General features: G+C 37.4%; 1 protein-coding gene across 5 annotated transcripts in view; it reads right to left on the bottom strand.

Moving 5' to 3' along the window:
* The window catches only part of Hr96 (Nuclear hormone receptor HR96), a 53,857-nt gene that overhangs the window by 10,783 nt on the left and 20,441 nt on the right, over positions 1-22,633 (bottom strand). For 2 of the 5 annotated variants that reach the window (XM_067088849.1, XM_067088850.1), the window contains one exon: positions 2,207-2,465. In XM_067088849.1, coding sequence (XP_066944950.1) covers positions 2,207-2,401 — 195 coding nt within the window. In that variant the 5' untranslated portion in view covers positions 2,402-2,465. Of the gene's footprint in view, positions 1-2,206; positions 2,466-6,311; positions 6,461-17,556; positions 18,826-22,633 lie in introns of those variants that run through there. The other 3 variants (XM_067088847.1, XM_067088848.1, XM_067088851.1) reach the window with 3 other exon arrangements.

The following is a 22,633-nucleotide window of genomic DNA, read 5'->3' as shown; positions in this document are numbered from 1 at the left end:
GTGTTCGGAGTTGCATGGCTCCAAATTTTCAATATTTATGTCCTGAATGAAATTAAATGAGATGCTATTACTGGTACTTTCATACATACAAGACACTCACAATGGAGGATATAAATTCAGTATTCAACAAACACACATCAGTAAAAGACATCAAGCCAGTATTCAACAAACACACACAATTACAGATATTCAACAAACACAATTACAGAATTAAATTATCACTGTGACAGGACAAGCCGAGTACTGTATACTGTGACTATTAATGAACACGCATTCATCTGTCATTATTGAAGATGAACAACAGGGAAAAACTACTCTAAAACGAGAGAGAGAGAGAGAGAGAGAGAGAGAGAGAGAGAGAGAGAGAGAGAGAGAGAGAGAGAGAGAGAGAGAGAGAGAGAGAGAGAGAGAGAATTTCATCTACAGTGGACCCCTGCCTATTACCGGTTCCGGCTTCTCGGCTTCACCTATTCGCGGAATTTTTTGTGGAACATATATGCGCACTGTTCGTGGAAATTTCGCCTATTCTTGGTATTTTTCATTGAGAAATATTCACCAATCACTGTCTTTTCACATAATTTTCGTGACGAAATGCATTTTTTGTGATCAAACTATTAAAATACTCAGGTATAAGTGTCTTTAGAGGTTTTTTTGGTGTTTGAACCATCAAAATAGGCAGTTATAAGCATTTTTAGAGTTTTTTTTGGCGTTTGAACCATCAAAATAGGCAGTTATAAGCATTTTTAGAGTTTTTTTGGCGTTTGAACTATTAAAAAGGCAGTTATAAGCATTTTTAGTTTTTTTTTTTTGGCGTTTGAACTGTTAAAAGGGCAGTTATAAGCATTTTTAGAGTTTTTTGGCGTTTGAACTGTTAAAAAAGGCAGTTATAAGCGTTTTTAGAGTTTTTTTTGGCGTTTGAACCATCAAAATAGGCAGTTATAAGCATTTTTAGAGTTTTTTTGGCGTTTGAACTATTATAAAAGGCAGTTATAAGCATTTTTAGAGTTTTTTTTGGCGTTTGAACTATTAAAAAAGGCAGTTATAAGCATTTTTAGAGTTTTTTTTGGCGTTTGAACTATTAAAAAAGGCAGTTATAGGCGTTTTTAGAGTTTTTTTTGGCGTTTGAACTATTAAAAAAGGCAGTTATAAGCATTTTTAGAGTTTTTTTGGCGTTTGAACTATTAAAAAAGGCAGTTATAAGCATTTTTAGAGTTTTTTTTGGCGTTTGAACTATTAAAAAAGGCAGTTATAAGCATTTTTAGAGTTTTTTTGGCGTTTGAACTATTAAAAAGGCAGTTATAAGCGTTTTTTAGAGTTTTTTTGGCGTTTGAACTATTAAAAAGGCAGTTATAAGCATTTTTAGAGTTTTTTTGGCGTTTGAACTATTAAAAAGGCAGTTATAAGCGTTTTTAGAGTTTTTTTGGCGTTTGAACCATCAAAAAAGGCAGTTATAAGCATTTTTTAGTTTTTTTGGCGTTTGAACTATTAAAAAGGCAGTTATAAGCATTTTTAGAGTTTTTTGGCGTTTGAACCATCAAAATAGGCAGTTATAAGCATTTTTAGTTTTTTTGGCGTTTGAACTATTAAAAAGGCAGTTATAAGCATTTTTAGAGTTTTTTTGGCGTTTGAACTATTAAAAAGGCAGTTATAAGCGTTTTTAGAGTTTTTTTGGCGTTTGAACTATTAAAAAGGCAGTTATAAGCATTTTTAGAGTTTTTTTGGCGTTTGAACTATTAAAAAGGCAGTTATAAGCGTTTTTAGTTTTTTTGGCGTTTGAACTGTTAAAAAAGGCAGTTATAAGCATTTTTAGAGTTTTTTTGGCATTTGAACTATTAAAAAAGGCAGTTATAAGCGTTTTTAGAGTTTTTTTGGCGTTTGAACTATTAAAAAAGGCAGTTATAAGCATTTTTAGAGTTTTTTTGGTTTGAACTATTAAAAAAGGCAGTTATAAGCGTTTTAGAGTTTTTTTGGTGTTTGAACCATTAAAAAAGGCAGTTATAAGCGTTTTTAGAGTTTTTTGGGGGGTTTGAACCATCAAAATAGGCAGTTATAAGCATTTTAAGAGTTTTTTTTGGCGTTTGAACTATTAAAAAAGGCAGTTATAAACGTTTTTAGAAGGGTGTCAAGTATTCACGTTATTAAACAGGAATAAGAGGGGAAAAAAAAAATAACTGCTCTGAAACGAAAGCGAGAGAGAAACCCCCACCTTATTCTTGAGAGCATTCCTCCTGAAGAAGGCCTTGCACGACTCGCACGTGATGGCGTTGAAGTTGTAGCCCAGGGCGCGGTCGCCGCAGACCCCGCACTTCTTCGAGTCCGGCCTCTTGCCACCGGAGGTGGAAGCGCCGTCCTGTGGGGAGGTGACCGGCTCCTCGGGAGACTCCATGCTCTCTTCCATCATGCCTGCAGAAGCCACCTGCCACCCGGATGGCAACCAGTACGCCCCCCCTTCCTCACTTACATACCTGGAAGGAAGCACGAGAGAGTCGGTAGTTAGATAGAATATGAAATTTAGACCAAAGGCCATGAGCTGGGACCTACGAGTTCATTCAGCGCTGACAGGAAAATTGAGAGCAAGCGGTATAAAGGGTGTAACGGGAGGAAAACCTCGCAGCTGCACTATCAGACACTGTTAGAAGAGGGTTGAGGAAAGTAAGATGGAAGAAAGAGAATATGAATGGAGGTACAGCAAAAGGAATGAAAGGGGTTGCAGCTAGGGGGTTGAAGGGACGCTGCAAAGAAACTCAAGTAATGACTACAGTGCACCTCACGCACTGCACCATATTCATTACTTGAGTTTCTTTGCAACCCCTTTCATTACTTTTACTGTACCTCCATCCGTATTCTTTCTTCCATCTCACTCTCCACCTTTTTCTAACAGTGTTTGATGGTGCAGCTGCGAGGTTTTCCTCCCGTTACACCTTTTAAACCTCTTACTCTCAGTTTTCCTATGGGGTGAGAGAGAGAGAGAGAGAGAGAGAGAGAGAGTCAGTGGTGAGGTTAAGATAGTCTTACGAAGGGCCTGCGAGAAGGCGACGCCTACAGTTTGCCTTGGGAAGTGCGCAGCATACCTTCGGGTTTTTCTGGCGTAGCTGTCTGGCTAAAATTTTACGATAATAATAATAATATTTATATTAGCTAAATTATAAGTTATAATAATAATAATTAATGATAATAATATTAGATAAATTCACTAGATAATCATATTGAATTTCAAGTCAGTGGTCCCTTTGGGCTTGCTCCATATTAATAGGGTTCATATTCTTAAAAATAAAAATAAATAATAATAATTATTATCATTATTATTAAAATCGTGAACCCAATTAATATGGAGCAAGCCCAAGGGGGCCACTGACTTGAAATTCAAGCTTCCAAGGAATATTATGGCGTTCATTAGAAATAAATAACAGAAGGAAATAAAACGAAATACAGACACAAGAAATAATAATAATAATAATAATAATAATAATAATAATAATAATAATAATAATAATAATAATAATAATAATAATAGATGAATTCACAGAGAACACCAAAACCACACTTATTCATAGGCCTACATGGAATGGTAAATATAAAATTTAGGCCTAAGGCCCAGGGCCAAGTGCTTGGGACCTATGATAATGAGGTCACACTCAGCGCTGAAAGGGAAACTGAGAATAAAAAGGTTTATTGAAAGGCATAACAGGAGGAACAGAAAGGTCTGAAAGGTGTAACAGGAGGAACAGAAAGGTCTGAAAGGTTTAACAGGAGGAATAGAGAGGTCTGAAAGGTGTAACAGGAGGAATAGAAAGGTTTGAAAGGTGTAACAGGAGGAACAGAAAGGTTTGAAAGGTGTAACAGGAGGAACAGAAAGGTCTGAAAGGTGTAACAGGAGGAACAGAAAGGTCTGAAAGGTGTAACAGGAGGAATAGAGTTTGAGGTGTAACAGGAGAAATAGAAAGGTTTGAAAGGTGTAACAGGAGGAACAGAAAGGTCTGAAAGGTGTAACAGGAGGAACAGAAAGGTCTGAAAGGTGTAACAGGAGGAACAGAAAGGTCTGAAAGGTGTAACAGGAGGAATAGAAAGGTCTGAAAGGTGTAACAGGAGGAATAGAAAGGTTTGAAAGGTGTAACAGGAGGAATAGAAAGGTTTGAAAGGTGTGACAGGAGGAACAGAAAGGTCTGAAAGTGTGACAGGAGGAAACAGAAGGTTTGAAAGGTGTGTAACAGGAGGAACAGAAAGGTCTGAAAGGTGTAACAGGTTTGAAAGGTGTAACAGGAGGAATAGAAAGGTTTGAAAGGTGTAACAGTGTAACAGGAGGAACAGAAAGGTTTGAAAGGTGTAACGAGGAACAGAAAGGTTTGAAAGGTGTAACAGGAGGAATAGAAAGGTCTGAAAGGTGTAACAGGAGGAATAGAAAGGTCTGAAAGGTGTAACAGGAGGAACAGAAAGGTTTGAAAGGTGTAACTGGAGGAATAGAAAGGTTTGAAAGGTGTAACAGGAGGAACAGAAAGATTTGAAAGGTGTAACAGGAGGAACAGAAAGGTCTGAAAGGTGTAACAGGAGGAATAGAAAGGTTTGAAAGGTGTGACAGGAGGAACAGAAAGGTCTGAAAGATGTAACAAGAGGAACAGAAAGGTCTGAAAGGTGTAACAGGAGGAACACAAAGGTCTGAAAGGTTTAACACAAAAAGAAAAATTCACAGGCCTATCAATTTCTCTCGAAGTATTCGTCCTTCAAAGCCAAACTAATCCCGTCAGAATGTTTTAGACGAATCCTAATGCCGGTTTTATGAATACATACAATTATAATTGCATGATGTTCGTCTGAAAAATTGGAATGAATTCTGACTATAGAAGTATAGTAGGCTACTATAATCATCAGGCTAAAAATTGCAAAATGTTTACGTAAAAACACATTTTTATATTTAACAACAAACTTGACACAGCGACATATTATGGATAATTGAAGGCCAAATATTGGTCCTGAAAAAATGACACACTCATAGCGCACTGTCCATTATTCATTGATTTTTATTTTAAATGAAAAAACGAAGCGACCAGCAAATATAAATATTACGAAAAATGGAAAAAATATTCGTAAAAAATCACATAAAATTGCTGCCTTAAACTAAACTAAAAGATAACATAATCAGTTTAAAAAAAGACAAAAAAATCCCATCACAACAATACAAAACTATTCCCGATATGCTAAAATAAACACCGAAAAAAATAAATAAAATTTTGAAAATTCCCACGAATGAAAACGGCAGTCGACTACAGTTGCCAAGTTCTATTTTTCAAGGGAGTCACTTCAGGCGACTGATATCGGTTCGGTTACCTAATATTCTTTTTTTTCTTTTTCCTTATCAAATTCACGTGGTAAACCTTCCCCAAACGGGTAACCTTGAAGAAGGTTAAACTGGAGAAGACGAAGCCATAGGTCGGTTAAAATGTTCATTAAAATAAGGAAATTTGGGGTAAATGCCTATGGCTTAACCACAATGGCTTCAGTAATTTGTGATTAAATATTATTATTATCATTATTATTATTATTATATAAACGGTTAAATTTAACATATCACAGAGGAGGGAATGTTAATGACAATATGGAACATCATTTAATATATATGGAACGAAATTTGAACCAGATTTATATTTAAAAACATGAGAGTCACTACGAAAAGTGACTAGCCTACTTCACCGAAAGATAATTTCAAATTTCTTCACTTTTGCACAAACGAATAACTAAACCAATTGCATAAATAAATCAAGAAATGCCACAGCGCTAGATGTAATCCACTCAAACAACTGAGAGAAGATGAATAAAGAAGTTTGCAGAAGCCGAAACACTCGCCTATGAAGAGAATGAAAACCAATCCAAGTATTTGTGGATTTTGCAACAAACTTATGCGGTCTGTTGCATGCAACATCGAGTCACAGTAAGGCCAGAGAGAGAGAGAGAGAGAGAGAGAGAGAGAGAGAGAGAGAGAGAGAGAGAGAGAGAGAGAGAGAGAGAGAGAGAGAGAGCCATAACTATTGCTAAAGGTACCACGCAGCGAATGTCTGACACGTGCAATGTAGCCTCACAATAAAGGCCCCTAGGCTTATAAAGCATCAAAGAGAGAGAGAGAGAGAGAGAGAGAGAGAGAGAGAGAGAGAGAGAGAGAGAGAGCACACCTGTTGCTAAAGGCTCCACACACACACACGCGCGACGACGAAGATCCGTCAGTTGTTTGAACAGAAGACAAACGAAAATCGCCAAAAATAAATCATTACGTGAAACATGATCCCTTCGCTTCTACAAGATACGCCTGGCGACATTATTACCTGTGCGTCTTCATGACGCTTGCGTCGTGCTTCGTGCCTCTTCTTGCTTGCCTGGAGAGATGGGATGCAGCAGCAGCAGCAGTAGATGCTTCGTGAAGCACTCCAAAACACACACACACACACTCTCTCACACTCCCCCCCCCCTCTCTCTCTCTGTCTGGGAGACGGCGACTTTATCTTCGCCCCGACATCAAGATAAGGATCTAATCGACGAGTGAGATAATTGTCAACAATTATAAATAATTATTCATTTTCCCACATCCACAAACGACCATTAATTAATGTGGAAACAAATGAGCATCGACCTGGTGTCTCTACACAGCCGGAAATAGCGAAAGAATTGGATCAATTTTAAGCCAAATTCCGACTCGATATCAAATTTGCAGCTTTGGACGCGACGCCAGATAAAAAATCAGGGATAAAATTAAATCGATTGCCATCTTTTATGTAATCTATAAAAAACCGAAGGGGGTTACAGGGTCTCGCGTAACGCTGCGAAGAAAATGAGAAAATAAAGACAATTGGAAAATAAAATGGATATGACTTTGATTGACCTGAGTTTTTTTTGTTTTGAAAATGAAATTTATTTTTAGAAAATAATAAATGAATAAAGTAAATATATATATATATATATATATATATATATATATATATATATATATATATATATATATATATATATATATATATATATATATATATATATATATCGAATCTCTGTTTACGAATATTCCAGTTGGTGAGACCATCGAACTGATTCTTGACAAGTTATTCCCTGATCCTGAGTCCACTTTTAATAAATTTAACCGCACGATACGTCAGTTCGCTTCAAGGGTGAATACGTGAATACATTCCACCCGAATATGAAATTTTCTATAGAAAAAGACAACAAATGTCTGTCATTCCTGGACGTTCAAGTATATAGAGAAAACAATTCTTTTAACACCACGATTTTTAGAAAGAAAACTTTTTACAGGATTCGGATCTAGTTTTTATAGTAGCTGTTATTTGAATTTCAAGATCAATTCCATTTTGACCCTTCCTAATAGAGCACTGGTCCTCGCATCTAACTGGAATGCTAGTGTATAGAAAGTTAAATCTATTACTAAATAAACATTTCTCTAGAGGACCTCAAGTCCTAACGGTACAAAAATGAATTTCTCTGCAACCTTCCCATACATCAGTGACCTAACCTTTCAAAAAAGATTTACGAAAATTATCCAAGAGCATTTCCCAGCCATATCAGCCAATGAATTCCCAAAGATCCTCTTAGTATTGGCTCTTCGTTTAAAGTACAGGATCAGCAGCTGTGTCCTAATGTGTCCTCTATAAATATACTTGCCCTAAATGTATTTCAGGGATTTACGTGGGATCCACCTGTAGGGTTCTTAAGGCGCGCATAGATGTAATCGGGGAGTTAGTTTCCGCACAGTTGGCAGAATCTCGAACCCACAGCACTCCAATATCAGGAATCATTCTAAACACTGTAAAACCTCCATTGAGAACGAAGATTTTAGTGTCATCGGTCCTACTGCCAACCCTCAAGATCTAACAAGCCTACAGTCGTTATTTATCAGACAACTTGTACCATCCTTCAATACTCATAAAGTGCATCTGCTGGTCAACTGTATTTAGCTAATTTCTTACTGTGGTGGTTTTATATATATATATATATATATATATATATATATATATATATATATATATATATATATATATATATATATAAAACAATTAGCTAAAAAGTCAGAAACTGGTAAAATCATCCTCAAAGAGCAAAAAAAAAAAAAAAAAAGACCAATGTGGAAAAAAAAAAGCCTAGGATTGATCCTACAGGGAGGAACAAGCCCCCCCTCAACCTCTAGGAGGAAAGAAAGCTATAGGACAAATGGGAAAACGGAAGGAGAGGCGAATTTCAAAGCCCGGCAGTGGAGGAACAGAAGCAGTAGCTGTTTCGCAGAATATATGTGGGAAGGAGTGACCTGACAGGGAGGGAGGGGGATTCATTGACGCGGGCGTGTTCAGTACCTGAATGGGTGACCGCTAATTGATACTAGATGAATAAGAAGTGGTTCTAAATACTACAGATTCTTCGGCGCAATCGAGCTTTCTGTACAGCATAAAATGCTGTATGAAACTCTCAGCCATGGCCCAGTGATGGCCTGTGTTGTTGGCACCTATAGCGGTGCCAGATGCACGATTATGGCTAACTTTAACCTTAAATAAAACAAAAACTACTGAGGAGGCTAGAGGGCTGCAATTTGGTATGTTTGAAGATTGGAGGGTGGATGATCAACATACCAATTTGCAGCCCTCTAGCCTCCTCAGTAGTTTTTATCATCCGAGGGGCAGAAAAGAAAAAGTGAGGACTGACAGAAGTGTGGACAGAAAAAGTGTAGACAGAAAAAGTGCAGACAGAAAAAGTGCGGACAGAAAAAAGTGCAGACAGAAAAAGTGCAGACAGAAAAAGTGCGGACAGAAAAAAGTGCAGACAGAAAAAGTGCGGACAGAAAAATAACAGAAGAAAAAGTGCGGACAGAAAAAGTGCAGACAGAAAAAGTGCAGAAAGTGCAGACAGAAAAAGTGCAGACAAAAAAGTGCGGACAGAAAAAAGCTCAGACAGAAAAAAGTGCGGACAGAAAAAGTGCGGACAGAAAAAGTGTGGACAGAAAAAGTGCAGACAGAAAAAAGTGCGGACAGAAAAAAGTGCGGACAGAAAAAAGTGCGGACAGAAAAAGTGCGGACAGAAAAAGTGTGGACAGAAAAAGTGCAGACAGAAAAAAGTGCGGACAGAAAAAGTGGACAGAAAAAAGTTCTAACAGAAAAAGTGAGGACCGGAAAAGTGGACATAAAAAAGTGCGGACAGAAAAAGTGCGGACAGAAAAAAGTTCTAACAGAAAAAGTGAGGACCGGAAAAGTGGACAGAAAAAAGTGCGGACCGAAAAAGTGGACAGAAAAAGTGCAGACAGAAAAAGTGCGGACGGACAGACAGATATCCATCTCTATTCTTTTACAGAACCCTAAAAGTGTCACGTAATTTAACACAGGAATTTCAATGCCATTACAAATTACATCCAAAATTTGTTCATTAATTTCAGAATTACCAGAAAAAATACACACAACTTTTTGTATTTTTCTGGATAAATTTTGCCCCTAAAAATACAGTTTGTATTCTTAATTTATTGTATTGCCCCCTAAAAATGTAGAATATATTTTTTAAAAATTGCATTGCCCTTAAAGATATAGTATGTATTTCTAATTTACTGTACTGACCCTAAAAATATAGACATGTATTTAAAATTTATTGTATTGCCCTTCAAAATACAGTTTGTAGTTTTAATTTATTGTACTGGCCACAAAAATGTGGAGAGGTATTTATTGAAAATTATATAATTTAATATAGCATTGTATTTATTGAAAATTATATAATTCATAGTGCAATATTCTAAAAAAATTATATATATATATATATATATATATATATATATATATATATACATATATATATATATATATATTCCAAGTTTAGTTAAACTATTGTTACTTTTAAGAATATTTAACTAAAAATCATTTCTACTTTTAAACTTGTTACTACTAAAATTCTAAAATGGAGAACATATTAACACTGAATTGAATACAGAATTTAGGCCACAGGCCAAGCACTGGGTCCTACGAGGTCATCCAGCGCTGAAACGGAAATTGACAGTAAAATGATCTGAAAGGTGTAACAGGAGGAAAACTATGAATCAAGCGTTAGAGGAGCTGGAAAGTCAGACGGAAGAAAGAGAATATGAAAGGAGGTGCAGTAAAATGAACGAAAGGGGTTGCAGCTAGGGGTCTAAGGGACGCTGCAAATAAACCTTAAGCAATGCCTACAGTGCACCTCATACCAGGTTGGTTGAAGGCTTCTTACTTATATTAACCTACTGATACTTATGAAATATTCATACACCAAATTGTTGTTACTTATAAAAATATTCATAAGTAAGTTACTGTTACTTATGAAAATATTCATAAGTGAGTTACTGTTACTTATGTAAATATTCATATATAAATTATTGTTACTTATGAAAATATTCATATATCAAATTATTGTTACTTAGAAAGATATTCATACATCAAATTATTGTTACTAAGAAATATATTCATACATCAAATTATTGTTACTTAGAAAAATATTCATATATTCAATTATTGTTACTTATAACAAAAATATTCATATATAAATTATTGTTACTTATAGTAAAAATATTCATACAAATTATTGTTACTTATGAAAATATTCGTAAATAAATTATTGATACTTATAATAAAAATATTCATATCCCAAATTACTGTTACTTATAATAAAAATATCCACACATCAAATTATTTTTCAACTTCGAACTTTTCAAAAATTATAAAGATAATCTACAAAATAAATTTTTGCAATGATAAAATATGTCAATTTAATTTTAAAATTATTGGACTAAAAGCAATCTTTGTATCTTTGACTACAAAAATTATTGGACTGAAAGCAATTTTTACATCTTGGACTAGAAAATTTTTGGACTGAAAACAATTTTTATATCTTGGACTTAAAAATTTTTGGACTGAAAGAAATGTTTATATCTTGAACTAATCTAAATTTTAAAATGATAAAAAATACGCAATGTAATTTTATAACTCATGTTAATACTAGACAGAGAAAATAAATTTTTTTTAATATATTATAAACAAAATCAAAAGATAAAAAACTATTTTATTTATGTATTTCAATAAAAAAAAATATGGAATGCAATTTTATAACTCACATTAACACTAAACAGAGAGAAAATAAAAATTCTAGTATTTTATAAACAAAACCTAAAGTTAAAAAAACAATTTTATGTATTTTAATCTAAAAATATAAAAATTATAAAAATTATTTTATAACTCACGTGAAAACTGAACACACAAAATAATATTTCATAATATCTAATGGCCCAAATCAAGCGAAAGTGATTTTATAACATAACTCGAAGCCGAATTCAACAAAATAATTTTATGTATGACAAAAATATAAGAAATAAAACTACAGGATTCACTTATTAGAATTCTAGACATTCCGGTTTTACGTTCGGCCTTTCAAAATTTCCGCAATTGCTGCTTCCTGTGACTCTCTCTCTCTCTCTCTCTCTCTCTCTCTCTCTCTCTCTCTTTTTCTCTCTCTCTCTCTCTCTCTCTTCTCTCTCTGTTCTCTTTCTGTTTCTCTTTCTCTCTATATCTATCTCTGCTCTCTCTCTCTCTCTATCTATCGTTCTCTCTCTCTCTCTCTCTCTCGCTTTTGCTGTTTCTCTTTCTCTCTATATCTATCTCTCGCTCTCTCTTTCTCTCTATCTATCGTTCTCTCTCTCTCTCTCTCTCTCTCTCTCTCTTCGTCTATGATATCTCTCTTTCTCTCTCAATCTCTCTCTCTCTGTCTCTCTCTGTCTCTCTTTTTCTCTCTATCTCTCTCTTGTCTGTCGATCTCTTTTTCTCTCTATCGCTGTCGCCGGCTGATGAAGAGTTAGAGGAATTTATTTCTGGTGATAGAAATTCATTTCCTCGCTATAATGTGGTTCGGATTCCACAATAAGCTGTAGGTCCCGTTGCTAGGTAACCAGTTGGTTCTTAGTCACGTAAAATAAATCTAATCCTTCGGGCCAGCCCTCTCTAGGAGAGCTGTTAATCAGCTGAGTGGTCTGGTTAAGCTAAGGTATACTTAACTCTCTCTCTCTCTCTCAATCGCTATTTCTCTCTCTCTCTCTTCCTCTCTGTATCTATCGTTATCTCTCTTAGTCGCTATTTCTCTCTCTCTCTCTCTCTCTCTCTCTCTCTCTCTCTCTCTCTCTCTCTCTCTCTCTCTCTCTCGTGGGAACCTTATGAAAATTCAACCGCATTAAATAATAATAATAATAATAATAATAATAATAATAATAATAATAATACTAATAATAATAATAATGTTTATCAACCAAAGTCTGATTCAGTCAATTCCTAGCTGGAAGGCCGACGGCGTCGGCAACCCATGGAAAAAAAAAAATATGGAAGACATTAAATTACACAACTTTCCAGATGGTCTTCCGTGTTAGGAGTCGCAGAGGCCGCCGGGGAGGGGCAACCCGATGAACCTGACCTAGCCAGTGATTATTAAGATAAAAATGAAAATTATAAAGGGGAACACCGGAGAAAGGCGAGGTTTCCGAAGCCCCCGTTGAAATGGTAAATTTCAGCAGATGGTATCTAAAGGATTTTTTTCTTATCTTGCCTCTGATTGGCTGATGCGTTGGAGTGCTTGTTGAGGAAGGTAAATGTCACATTTCTTTTCTCTCTCTCTCTCTCTCTCTCTCTCTCTCTCTCTCTCTCTCTCTCTCTCTCTCTCTCTCTATATATATATATATATATATATATATATATATATATATATATAGATATAATAAACACTGTGTTAAAGGATTAACCTGAATGATTTCACTTGGGATATTTACCATCAACTCTTGAAAAAAGACAGACTATAGATTGATTGTAACTTGGCGGCAAATGCTACCAAATTTCTATAAAAAACAACGATTGTATTATTGTATTATAAAACATGCATGAACTAAGCTGCTCTTTTTGTTATTAAATGTATCTTGAATTTAAAATACATATATTTTTTCAAAACCAAGTTACCCATGGTTAAAAAAATATTTTCAACGTCGATGACCTAAAGAGCTGCGACGCCAATGACGTAAATGAATCAATCAATATTTGGAGGGTAGAATTTCCACAGTGTTGCTATTATAAAATTATTATTATTATTATTGCCGAGTCAGTAGAAAATATAATTTCTAATATATATATATATATATATATATATATATATATATATATATATGAATGTCTTTTCCTGTAATACTACAGTGTAATATGAAAATAAGAAGGCCCATAAAACACTATTTAAACGTTGAAACCATATATTTCGGGCACTTGTTTCTGTGCCCCTGTTCACTGGTAGAATATGGACAGGTGGAAAGTTACAATGGTATATATACAAAAACATGAAGGTGTGGCCTTGGGCCTCCGATGTTAAGGAGGTGGCGTTTCTTAAGAAGGAGAGATTGACCAAATTCCTAGTGGTTTTGGCCTCATTAGCTCCCGTTTGGCGATGGATCTGGCGGTCGCGTTTCTTGGGTCATCTTCTTCAAAAAGGGTGCGAGGATTAAAGGTGTCAATGGCGTCCGATTTCCAATGTCCTCCTGACAGGTTCATATTGTTGGTTTGATTGATGATAGCAGATTTCAGCATCTTTCTTTTGTACGGACAGCTACTCTTGAAAACCAACTCGCCCCACTCCAGTTAATGACATGCCCTGTATTTCTAATATGTAGGAAAATTCCCGAACTCTCGAAAGCGTAACGTACTGATCTTTTGTGCTCTGTTATTCTTTGCGAGAGCGATCTACCTGTCTCGCCTACATAAATGTCATGACAATTACTACACGGTATCTTGTAAACTCCGGCTTCTTCCTTTTGTTATTTAAGTATACGTTAACGAGCGAACTCCCGATGGATTTGGGATAATGGAAAATGAAAGGATTATCAGAACTGAGTTGCTCGGTGGCCTTTTGGATGTTTTTTCATCGTATGGAAGCTTTATTTTGTTGTTGAAATCTATTTGTCTGTTGTGAGTGGGACCTCTGTAGTATATTTTATTTGCTTTATTAATAGCCCTCTCGATAATGTGTGGTGGATAGAGCAGTTGCGTTAGGTGTTGGCGGATCGTGTTAAATTCTTGATCCAGGTACTCATTTGAACATATCCTAAGTCCTCTGAGAATAGGTTGCACCCTACCATGATTTTTACGGAGACGTCGTGGTAGCTTAAGAAATGAATGTAGGAGACAGCGAAGGTGGGTTTTCTATATACTGTAAATGCATACCTGTTCTGTTTTCTTATGATCAGTACATCTAGGAACAGCAGTTTTCCGTCCTTTTCCCATTCTGTTTTAAATTTTATGGTCGGAACTAGCGAATTTAGCCTATTAAAAAATTCCTTAAAGTCCCCCAGCTATTGTCCCAGAAAGTAAAAGATATCATCTACGTATCTAAGCCAGATCATGTTATGGGGTTTGATAGACGACAAAAGTTCTGTTTTCGAAATATTCCATGTACAAGTTTGCTAGAAGGGGTGATAGGGGACTTCCCATGCTACAGCCAAATTTTTGTTTGTAAAGTACCATTGAAAGAAAAACACGTTGTTAGTTACACAGAGGTTGATAAGTTTTAAAGTTTTATCTATGCCAAGAGGAAAATGGTCTTCATATGGTTGTAACTTCCTCTCTAAGAAAAACAACACGTCGGCAATCAGGACTTTAGTAAATAATGAATCGACGTCTAGACTGAGCAGTTTGATGTTGTTTGAGGGGATGTTTAAACTATTAAATTTTTGTATGAAATCTTCTGCATGTTTGACGTGGGAGGATGAAGGTTCCTAGAAAGGGTGATAACAAGTCTGCGAGCCATTTTGATAATTTGTACATGAAAGAGCCCCTGCTAGATATTATGGGGCGTAAAGGAATCCCATCTTTATGTGTTTTCGGAGGCCGTAAAAATAGGGGAGAGAGGGGTTGATTACCTTGAATGTCTCTAGTAATTCTATGTCTTTTTATTGCCCCCTATGGTTCTAACTGATTTGTTAAACTGAGCAGCAATATTTGTTGTGGGATCTTTCGTTAATTTGTCGTAGGTCTCCGCATCGTTTAGAAGTTCTTGAACTTTATTGATGTATGTCTCCTTGTCTAACAGAACTATTTTCCCGTCTTTGTCAGATTTTGTGATGATGATATCCCCCTTTTTCTTAAGCTAACTAATGCATTTTGGAATCTTTTCACGGGAGCAATTTTTGTTGTTATTTTGCTCCAAGACATTTAGCAAAATGCCTTTGAGATATGCCTCTTTCTTGTCATAGTTGTTTTTGCAAAATGTTTATCAAAAGCAACTAGGAAATTAAGATTACTCTCAGGACCAGGTTTTACAAGCAGATGAAACTCCAAGATTTAAAACGGTCTGTTCTTCTAACCATGAGGATCACTGCAGAAGAACATACCGTTTTAAATAGTTTAAACATCCCCTCAAACGCTGTTCCTAATCAGTCTTTTAATATTTACTAAAGTATGACCGACGTGTTGTTTTTCTCAGAGAGTGTGTGTGTATGAAGAATTTTCCTCTTGAACATAGATGTCTTTAACCTTATAACCTCTCTGTAACTAATAACGTGTCAATGGTAATTTTTACAAAAAAAGGTGGATATCGTTTATTTTCCATCAAATATTTTGGATGGAAGGTTATTTGGTCGTCTATCAGCCCTCAATGATATTTTACAATGGCACAATAGTGGGGGACTTTAAGGAAGTTAATAAGTATCGGGACCATAAATTCTAAATTAGGAAAAGACGAAGGCGCTGTGTGCTAGATGTACTGATCATCGAAAACAGAACAGCTCTCTGGTTACAGTATATCGTGAAACCCACCTTCGCTGTCTCCTACATTCATTTCTTAAGTACCACGTCGTAAAAAATGGTAGGGTGCAACTCATTCTCAGAGGACTTTAGGATATGAAATGAGTGGGAAGGATTTAAAAGTTAAACGTTCCGCCAACACCTAACTGTGCGAACGTTATAACTTATGGTTTCAGCCCATAAAAGCAAAATAAAATATAGAGCAGGAGTGTATATACAACTGAAAATAGATTCTGAACTTAAATTAAAGCTCCATAGCGATGAAAACATTCTTAAAAGCAAGCAATAAGTTCTGATAAGAGTTTCATTTTCCATTATTTGAAATCCAGGAAGTGATACAATTATAAATTTGAAATAAAATAACAAAAGGGAAGAAGCCGGAGTTTACAAGATTCTGTAGAATAGTTTTTGAAATTTATCAATTGAGGACAGTCATGCTTCGTAAACTGACTCAAAGCAAAGAATAAAAGAGCAAAAAAATCAGCACGTTACGAACTCAGAGTTTCGGGAATGTTTTGTAAGGACAGAAAATTTCAACATATCATTAACTGGAATGGATAAATGGTTATCAAGAGTAGCTGTCTTGTGAACAAAAGAAAGATGCTGAATCTGCCATCATCAAGCAAACTAACAATATGAAGAAAAAGAGGCGTGGAAATAATTACAGCTTTAACTCGCCTTTGAAGAAATGACCCAAGAAACGCTTACCGCCAGATCCATCGCCAACGGGAGGAATGAGGCCTCAAAACCACTAGGGACTTATTTAGACACCCTCGAGTTCTAAGAAACGTTTATCCTTAACATCGGAGGTAAATTTCACATTCTTCATGTTTTTCCTATATAATCTTCATTGTAATTTATCACCAACTCCATATTCTACTAGTGAACATCAATCTCAGAAACAAGTGCTGAAAATATGCTCCAGCCAACATTTAAATTGTTTATTACAGAAATGGACAAATAAAGTGCTGCCTGGCTTTAGTGGGAGATATATATGATTTAAACATTCTAGGATAGTCAACCCTATATATATGGCATATATACCTTCATATATATATTCTATTTATGCTCGACTAATTAGTATCATCATGCATTTATCCGGTTGCTGCCAAATAATGAATGATAATATAGGTTGTTATTCTATACTTGCAATATATATATAAGTTGGTATTCTAGTTATTTATTTATTTATTTCTTAATTATATTTCCTCCTCCTCGGCAATAATAATAATATATATAATTTTTTATGAAAAATGTCTGTAAAATTACATACTATATAAATTTATATATATACACAAAAATATTATTATATATATAATATATATACATATATATATATATATTCAGTAGATGAAGAACCCTATCCATATGGAATAAGAAGCCCACCTTAAGAAAATACTGACTTAAATACATTGAGGTTCAATTGACCAACTGACCCTTTGAGGTTCCAAATGACCAACTGAACTTCCGAGGTTCCAACTGAACCTTTGAGGTTCCAATTGACCAATTGAACCTTTGTGGTTCCAATTGGCCGACTGAACCTTTGAGGTTCCAATTGACCAATTGAACCTTTGTGGTTCCAATTGGCCGACTGAACCTTTGAGGTTCCAAATGACCGACTGAACCTTTGAGGTTCCAATTGACCAATTGAACCTATGTGGTTCCAATTGGCCGACTGAACCTTGAGGTTCCAAATGATCGACTGAACCTTTGAGGTTCCAGTCGCATAACATCTGTGTGCACTCACCTACTGCAACCGTGGGGATTGCTCCAGGCTTCCATCTTGACAGAGGGCCAAGTGGTGCCCCCAGAGGCCATGTCATCCACCATCCACGCCCCTGTGGAAGCAGCAGCTGCCGTCATCAGGTTGACAGACCCGTCTTCCTCCTCGGGCATCGCGTGCCCTCCCAGGCGGTAATCCTCCACGCGAAGCCCCACGCAATCAAACCCACTCGGGTTCTCCATGTTCAGGCCCGCCATGACCTCCTCAGATTGCCTGGGTTCCTCCAGCTTCATGGCCAGAGGACCCGGGTACACGCCCGACGCGGAGGAGGAAGCGGGACCCACCAGGGAGTAGCCCGCGTGATGGGGCATTGGGTACGAGTGCCCTTCGACTACGGCGGCGCTGCTGTTGCCGCTGGAAGTCGCGTCGACTAACTCCTGAAGGGGAGATTGCTGTAAGGACGGGGGCGAGTAGAGGCAGGTGTACCAAGGCTGGTGGAGGTCTCCCTCCTCCCGGAGGTCCTCGACGGCGCCGCCGCCGCTAGCGGCGCCCATGTGCCCGTAGGACGTCACTGTCTGATGATCCACTGAAGACGACACGACGCTGAAGTTCCCAAGGACGCTGGATGCGACGGCATGTTGATCGACAACCGCGCCTTCTGCAGAGTACCAAGGGGAATCCAGGGTCATACTCGACGAAGGAGGAGGAGGAGGAGGTGGAGGCTCCTGGCACGGACTCTGAGGGGGCACTGAGGACAGGACGACGGGGCTGACCCTGATCTCTTCTTCAGGAGGAATCAGACGACATCTCTTGAGGGCGTCTTCGGATCTGCCTTCGCTCTCCAGAGACATTTTCAGAGTCGTCGGGAGGAGGAACCGAGTGGGTGCGAGTCGAGAGATTCGGGGTTTAATCCATTCCAAGGGCAAGGTAAAGCTTCAGACGACCTTTGGGAGGTACTTTTAACAATATCTAACAACAATCTGAACGCTAAGTCACGTGACACTGTCTCACAGCCGGGCACAACTCGAGAGGAGGGCGTCTCGCGAAATCTAGGATAGGGACTTTCCTTCCTCCGCACCTATCACTCGAGAACTGGTCATTTTGCAGAATGGGGAGGTGCTCATTCTTCTAGTACCCTATACCCCTCCCTTAACCCCCGTTATCGTCTCCTACCCACTACCCCCCCCCCTAAAATGCCATCAAAGTGGTGACGCACAGGAAGGATGCACGTACACACGCACACAAGCGCATCACATGTCATCTCTCTCTCTCTCTCTCTCTCTCCTCTCTCTCTCTCTCTCTCTGTGTCGAGATCTGTCATACCCACCACTTTGTGTCATCTCTCTCTCTCTCTCTCTCTCTCTCTCTCTCTCTCTCTCTCTCTCTCTCTCTCTCTCTCTCCCTGTATCTGTCAGACCCAACACTTGTCACCAAGGATGGACGAAGGATCGACCAGCGAAAACCAGCTTCGCAGAAATGACCACTTTTCTCACGAAACAAGAGACGAACGGATTAAGACTACGATGAAAAAGAACTCCTTCAACAACCAGGAATTAGAATCTGCCTACGAAATCGACCAGTTTCCTTCGCATATTATTCAAAATATACGAACCTTTCAAACTGATTTTCTACGTCGAATGAAATCGAGTCCCTGGCCAGTCGTGGCTCTTATCAAGAGGTCTGACGCCACTCTCTCCTTCCGTCCGGATTTGATAATGACACTCTTCTGCGCTTTTGTTTCCTTATTTGATGCTTTTGTGTTTATTATTATTATTATTATTATTATTATTATTATTATTATTATTATTACTACTCGAATCCCCATCCTTCAATGCGGTCTGCTTCTTTCTGCACAGAAACATCACTGGCACTTTTGACATCCTACAAATAAAAGCTGATTGTTTAAGTGTCCTTGGCTTCTAAAAATAAAAAATACAAGTTATCAACATCACGTGCTATCACCGCCAAACCCGACAAGCCACTCATTCCCACACAATTTACGAAAAACTACATTCCTTTCCTCTAAAAACATTGTACACACCAAAGCTGATTACTGAGGAGCATTTTGCTTCTTGGTATCGGGAATACAAGTACAATCATCGCCAAACCTGACAAGCCACTTATTCCCACATAATTGACCAAAATATGGATCCCTTTCTCTAAATATTTAAGGTACTTCTATCATTCAAATGGAAAAAAAAAAAAATTAAGCGCCTTTGACTTCTATCAAAAATACAACTTAACATCACGTACAATCAACGCCAAACCCGACAAGCCACTCATTCCCACATATGCATTCCTTTCCTCTAAATATATGAAGTCATTTTTAATGTTCTAGTTAAAACACTTGATTACTTAAGTACTCTCTGCTTCTATCAAACGTTAAACCCGACAAGCAACTTATTCCCACATAATTCACCAAAAACTGCATTCCTCCCCCTCTACGAAATCGTTTAATCCTTCTCCCGAACAACAAAATCTCTAGAACTCGCTCCGTGCTTACTTGTTCCCTATCCTGTTGTAAAGATAGAGGGTTTGGATTCCCCCAAATCTATATATAAACCCGACAAGCCACTTATTCCCACATAATTTATAAAAATATGTGAAACTTTCAATCCCTTTCCCATAAGCGAAGTTCTAGAACTCGCTCCGTTCTTACCTGTTCCCCATTATGTTCTAAAGATATACTTTATACATATAAGGACCCGTTCCTACCTCCTTTCCTTCTCTCTTCTTCTCCTCCTCTGATCTCTCTCGAACAAGGAAACGAAGAGAGTATATACACGAGAGAATATAATAATAATAATAATAATAATAATAATAATAATAATATGTGCGTGGGAAGCTAAACACGAAAGAGTAAATAATATAATTGTTTTCCAAGAATGCCGGGCAGAATGTTTGCTGTTACAGTATAAATGTATTATGCGTATATATATATATATATATATATATATATATATATACACACACACACACACACACACACACACACACACACACATATATATATATATATATATATATATATATATATATATATATATATGTTGGTGAATATTGGGAGTTAGTTTTCCTTTATGCAAATAGGAGCCAAGCAACAGAGTTCATTTTGACGGACGTTCATTGGTCGGGACGTTTCGTCCCTTCTAGAGACATCTTCGGCTACAAAGAGCGTTGACGAAGAGATTCACACACACACATATATATAACACTCTCTCGAGGGAACGCTTGTCAAAAATATAACTGTTTAATGGTTAAAATCCAATATTCGGCAGTTAGCGTTTTGAAATGAACAGTTAAAACAAACAGATTTGTTACTGAACTTGTTCACAGTTACCAAGAATTGCTACTGAGGTCCTTGATTGGAGTGATAACTTGTATTTTTCATACTAAGAAGCAAAATGCTCTTCAGTAGTTAGTTTTTACGTGCACAATGTTTTTAGAGGAAAGGATTGTAGTCTTTCGTAAATTGTGTGGGAATAAGTGGCTTGTCGGGTTTGGCGGTGATAGCACGTGCTTGTACGTGGAGGACATAACAACCAGGCGAAAAATAATTGGCTGAAAATAAAAGGTCAACAGAGAACCGTCAAAGAGACATTCAAATAGTGTATGTAGAATTAATATAGTTTTCACACGCGTGAAAAGTATAAGTAAAATATAAATACAAAGTTAAAAATATCAGGACAGAACAAAATAAAACACATCAAAAATAAAGATATAACTAAAATGTTTTCAGAAGCCCAACATCGACGACACGTTTTTAGTCTACAGTCTTTCTTCTCCTTTCGCGATCGGAATGAGGTGGAATGATTGCGTTGACTCCTTTTGCTCGTCTAGGGGAGGCCTCTGAATATTCATGTATATATTGCCCCAAGGTATTTTAGTCTTTTAGCATCAGGGACATTGTCAATAATTTCGGTGTGGGCCTCGAGAATTTCCCTGGTTGGAGCCGCATCGTGTCTCCCTCTCGAGTGAGTTTTAATACGACCATTTTTCAAATGTATAGTAAGTCCTCTTGATAGTGAAGTTGTAGTGCTTCCAATATAAGTAATGTTTCGCGACTTGCAGTTCGTGTTGTGAGAGTTGTTCTTTCGGATCAAGTTGGCAGTTCTGAAGTTCTCATAGTAATATCTGCAGGTCAGTGTTAGTATTTTCTTCTATCGGTATTAGCCTACTCCTCGACCTACAGTTTCTCGAAGCACCTTCTCGTCTGTCCTATAAGCAGCGCTCATATAATTCCTGTCATACAATTTAAGAACATTCTCTCTTTCTCCATTTTCCTTCTGACGACTTCGTGGATATCGTTATTTGAGTAGCCGTATTACTTTTCTTTGTGTCTAAGGCAGCTAGCTGTTACCACCACAACCATTAATGGCAGGGATCCGTTACTGCTTTCATTCATCTCTGTAGTCAGTCGAAGGCAGGAATTTCGTTGGAAGGCAACTTGAAGGTCCTCCGAGAGTTCTTGCTTGTTCTTCCTGTCAACGAAAAGGTCATCTGTGCAGCGTCCGTATATTACGCGCGGTGGGAAGTCAGTGTTTGTAAGAACGCGTTGCTCTATCGTTCCCTTGCAGAAATCCGCAGAGAACACCTAGAGGTGATGGCATTGCAGCCCCGTCGATTTGTTGATAAAGTCTCCCACCAGGTGCTCTGGAAATTTCTCTTTAGTACAGAGCGTCAGTAGTTGCCTTAGGAGATTTTCAGGCGCGTCTGAAGGGGGCTTTTTCGCCCTGATAAACTTCGTCAATAATCGTATCAATTATTTCCTCTACGGGCACGTTTGTGAACAGTGACTCAACGTCTCAATGAGGCAATAAGTCCTTGGCTTGATCTGTGCTGCAAAAGATCAGTGAACTCCTTCGAAGGTCGGAGGCTAAACTCTGTGAGGGCATAAAGTGTCAAGATTTTGCTTAGCTCTTTTGGCCAAAGCCTACGTGGGAGTGGGAATCTGGCTGATAATCGGTCTCAGAGGGTTGCATTTTTGTGGGGTTTAACACTACCGTATCTGGTGAGTATTCTCCCGTGATCTTTTGAAAATAAACTCCACCCATCTTGGGGTTGGTGGTATCCATTTGTTCACCTTAACTTTCATTGCATT

The sequence above is a fragment of the Macrobrachium rosenbergii genome, chromosome 45, assembly GCF_040412425.1.
Source record: "Macrobrachium rosenbergii isolate ZJJX-2024 chromosome 45, ASM4041242v1, whole genome shotgun sequence".
Classification (NCBI taxonomy): domain Eukaryota; kingdom Metazoa; phylum Arthropoda; class Malacostraca; order Decapoda; family Palaemonidae; genus Macrobrachium; species Macrobrachium rosenbergii.
The sequence above is the reverse complement of the archived record's forward strand: the minus strand, read 5'-3'. Positions and strand labels throughout refer to the sequence as shown.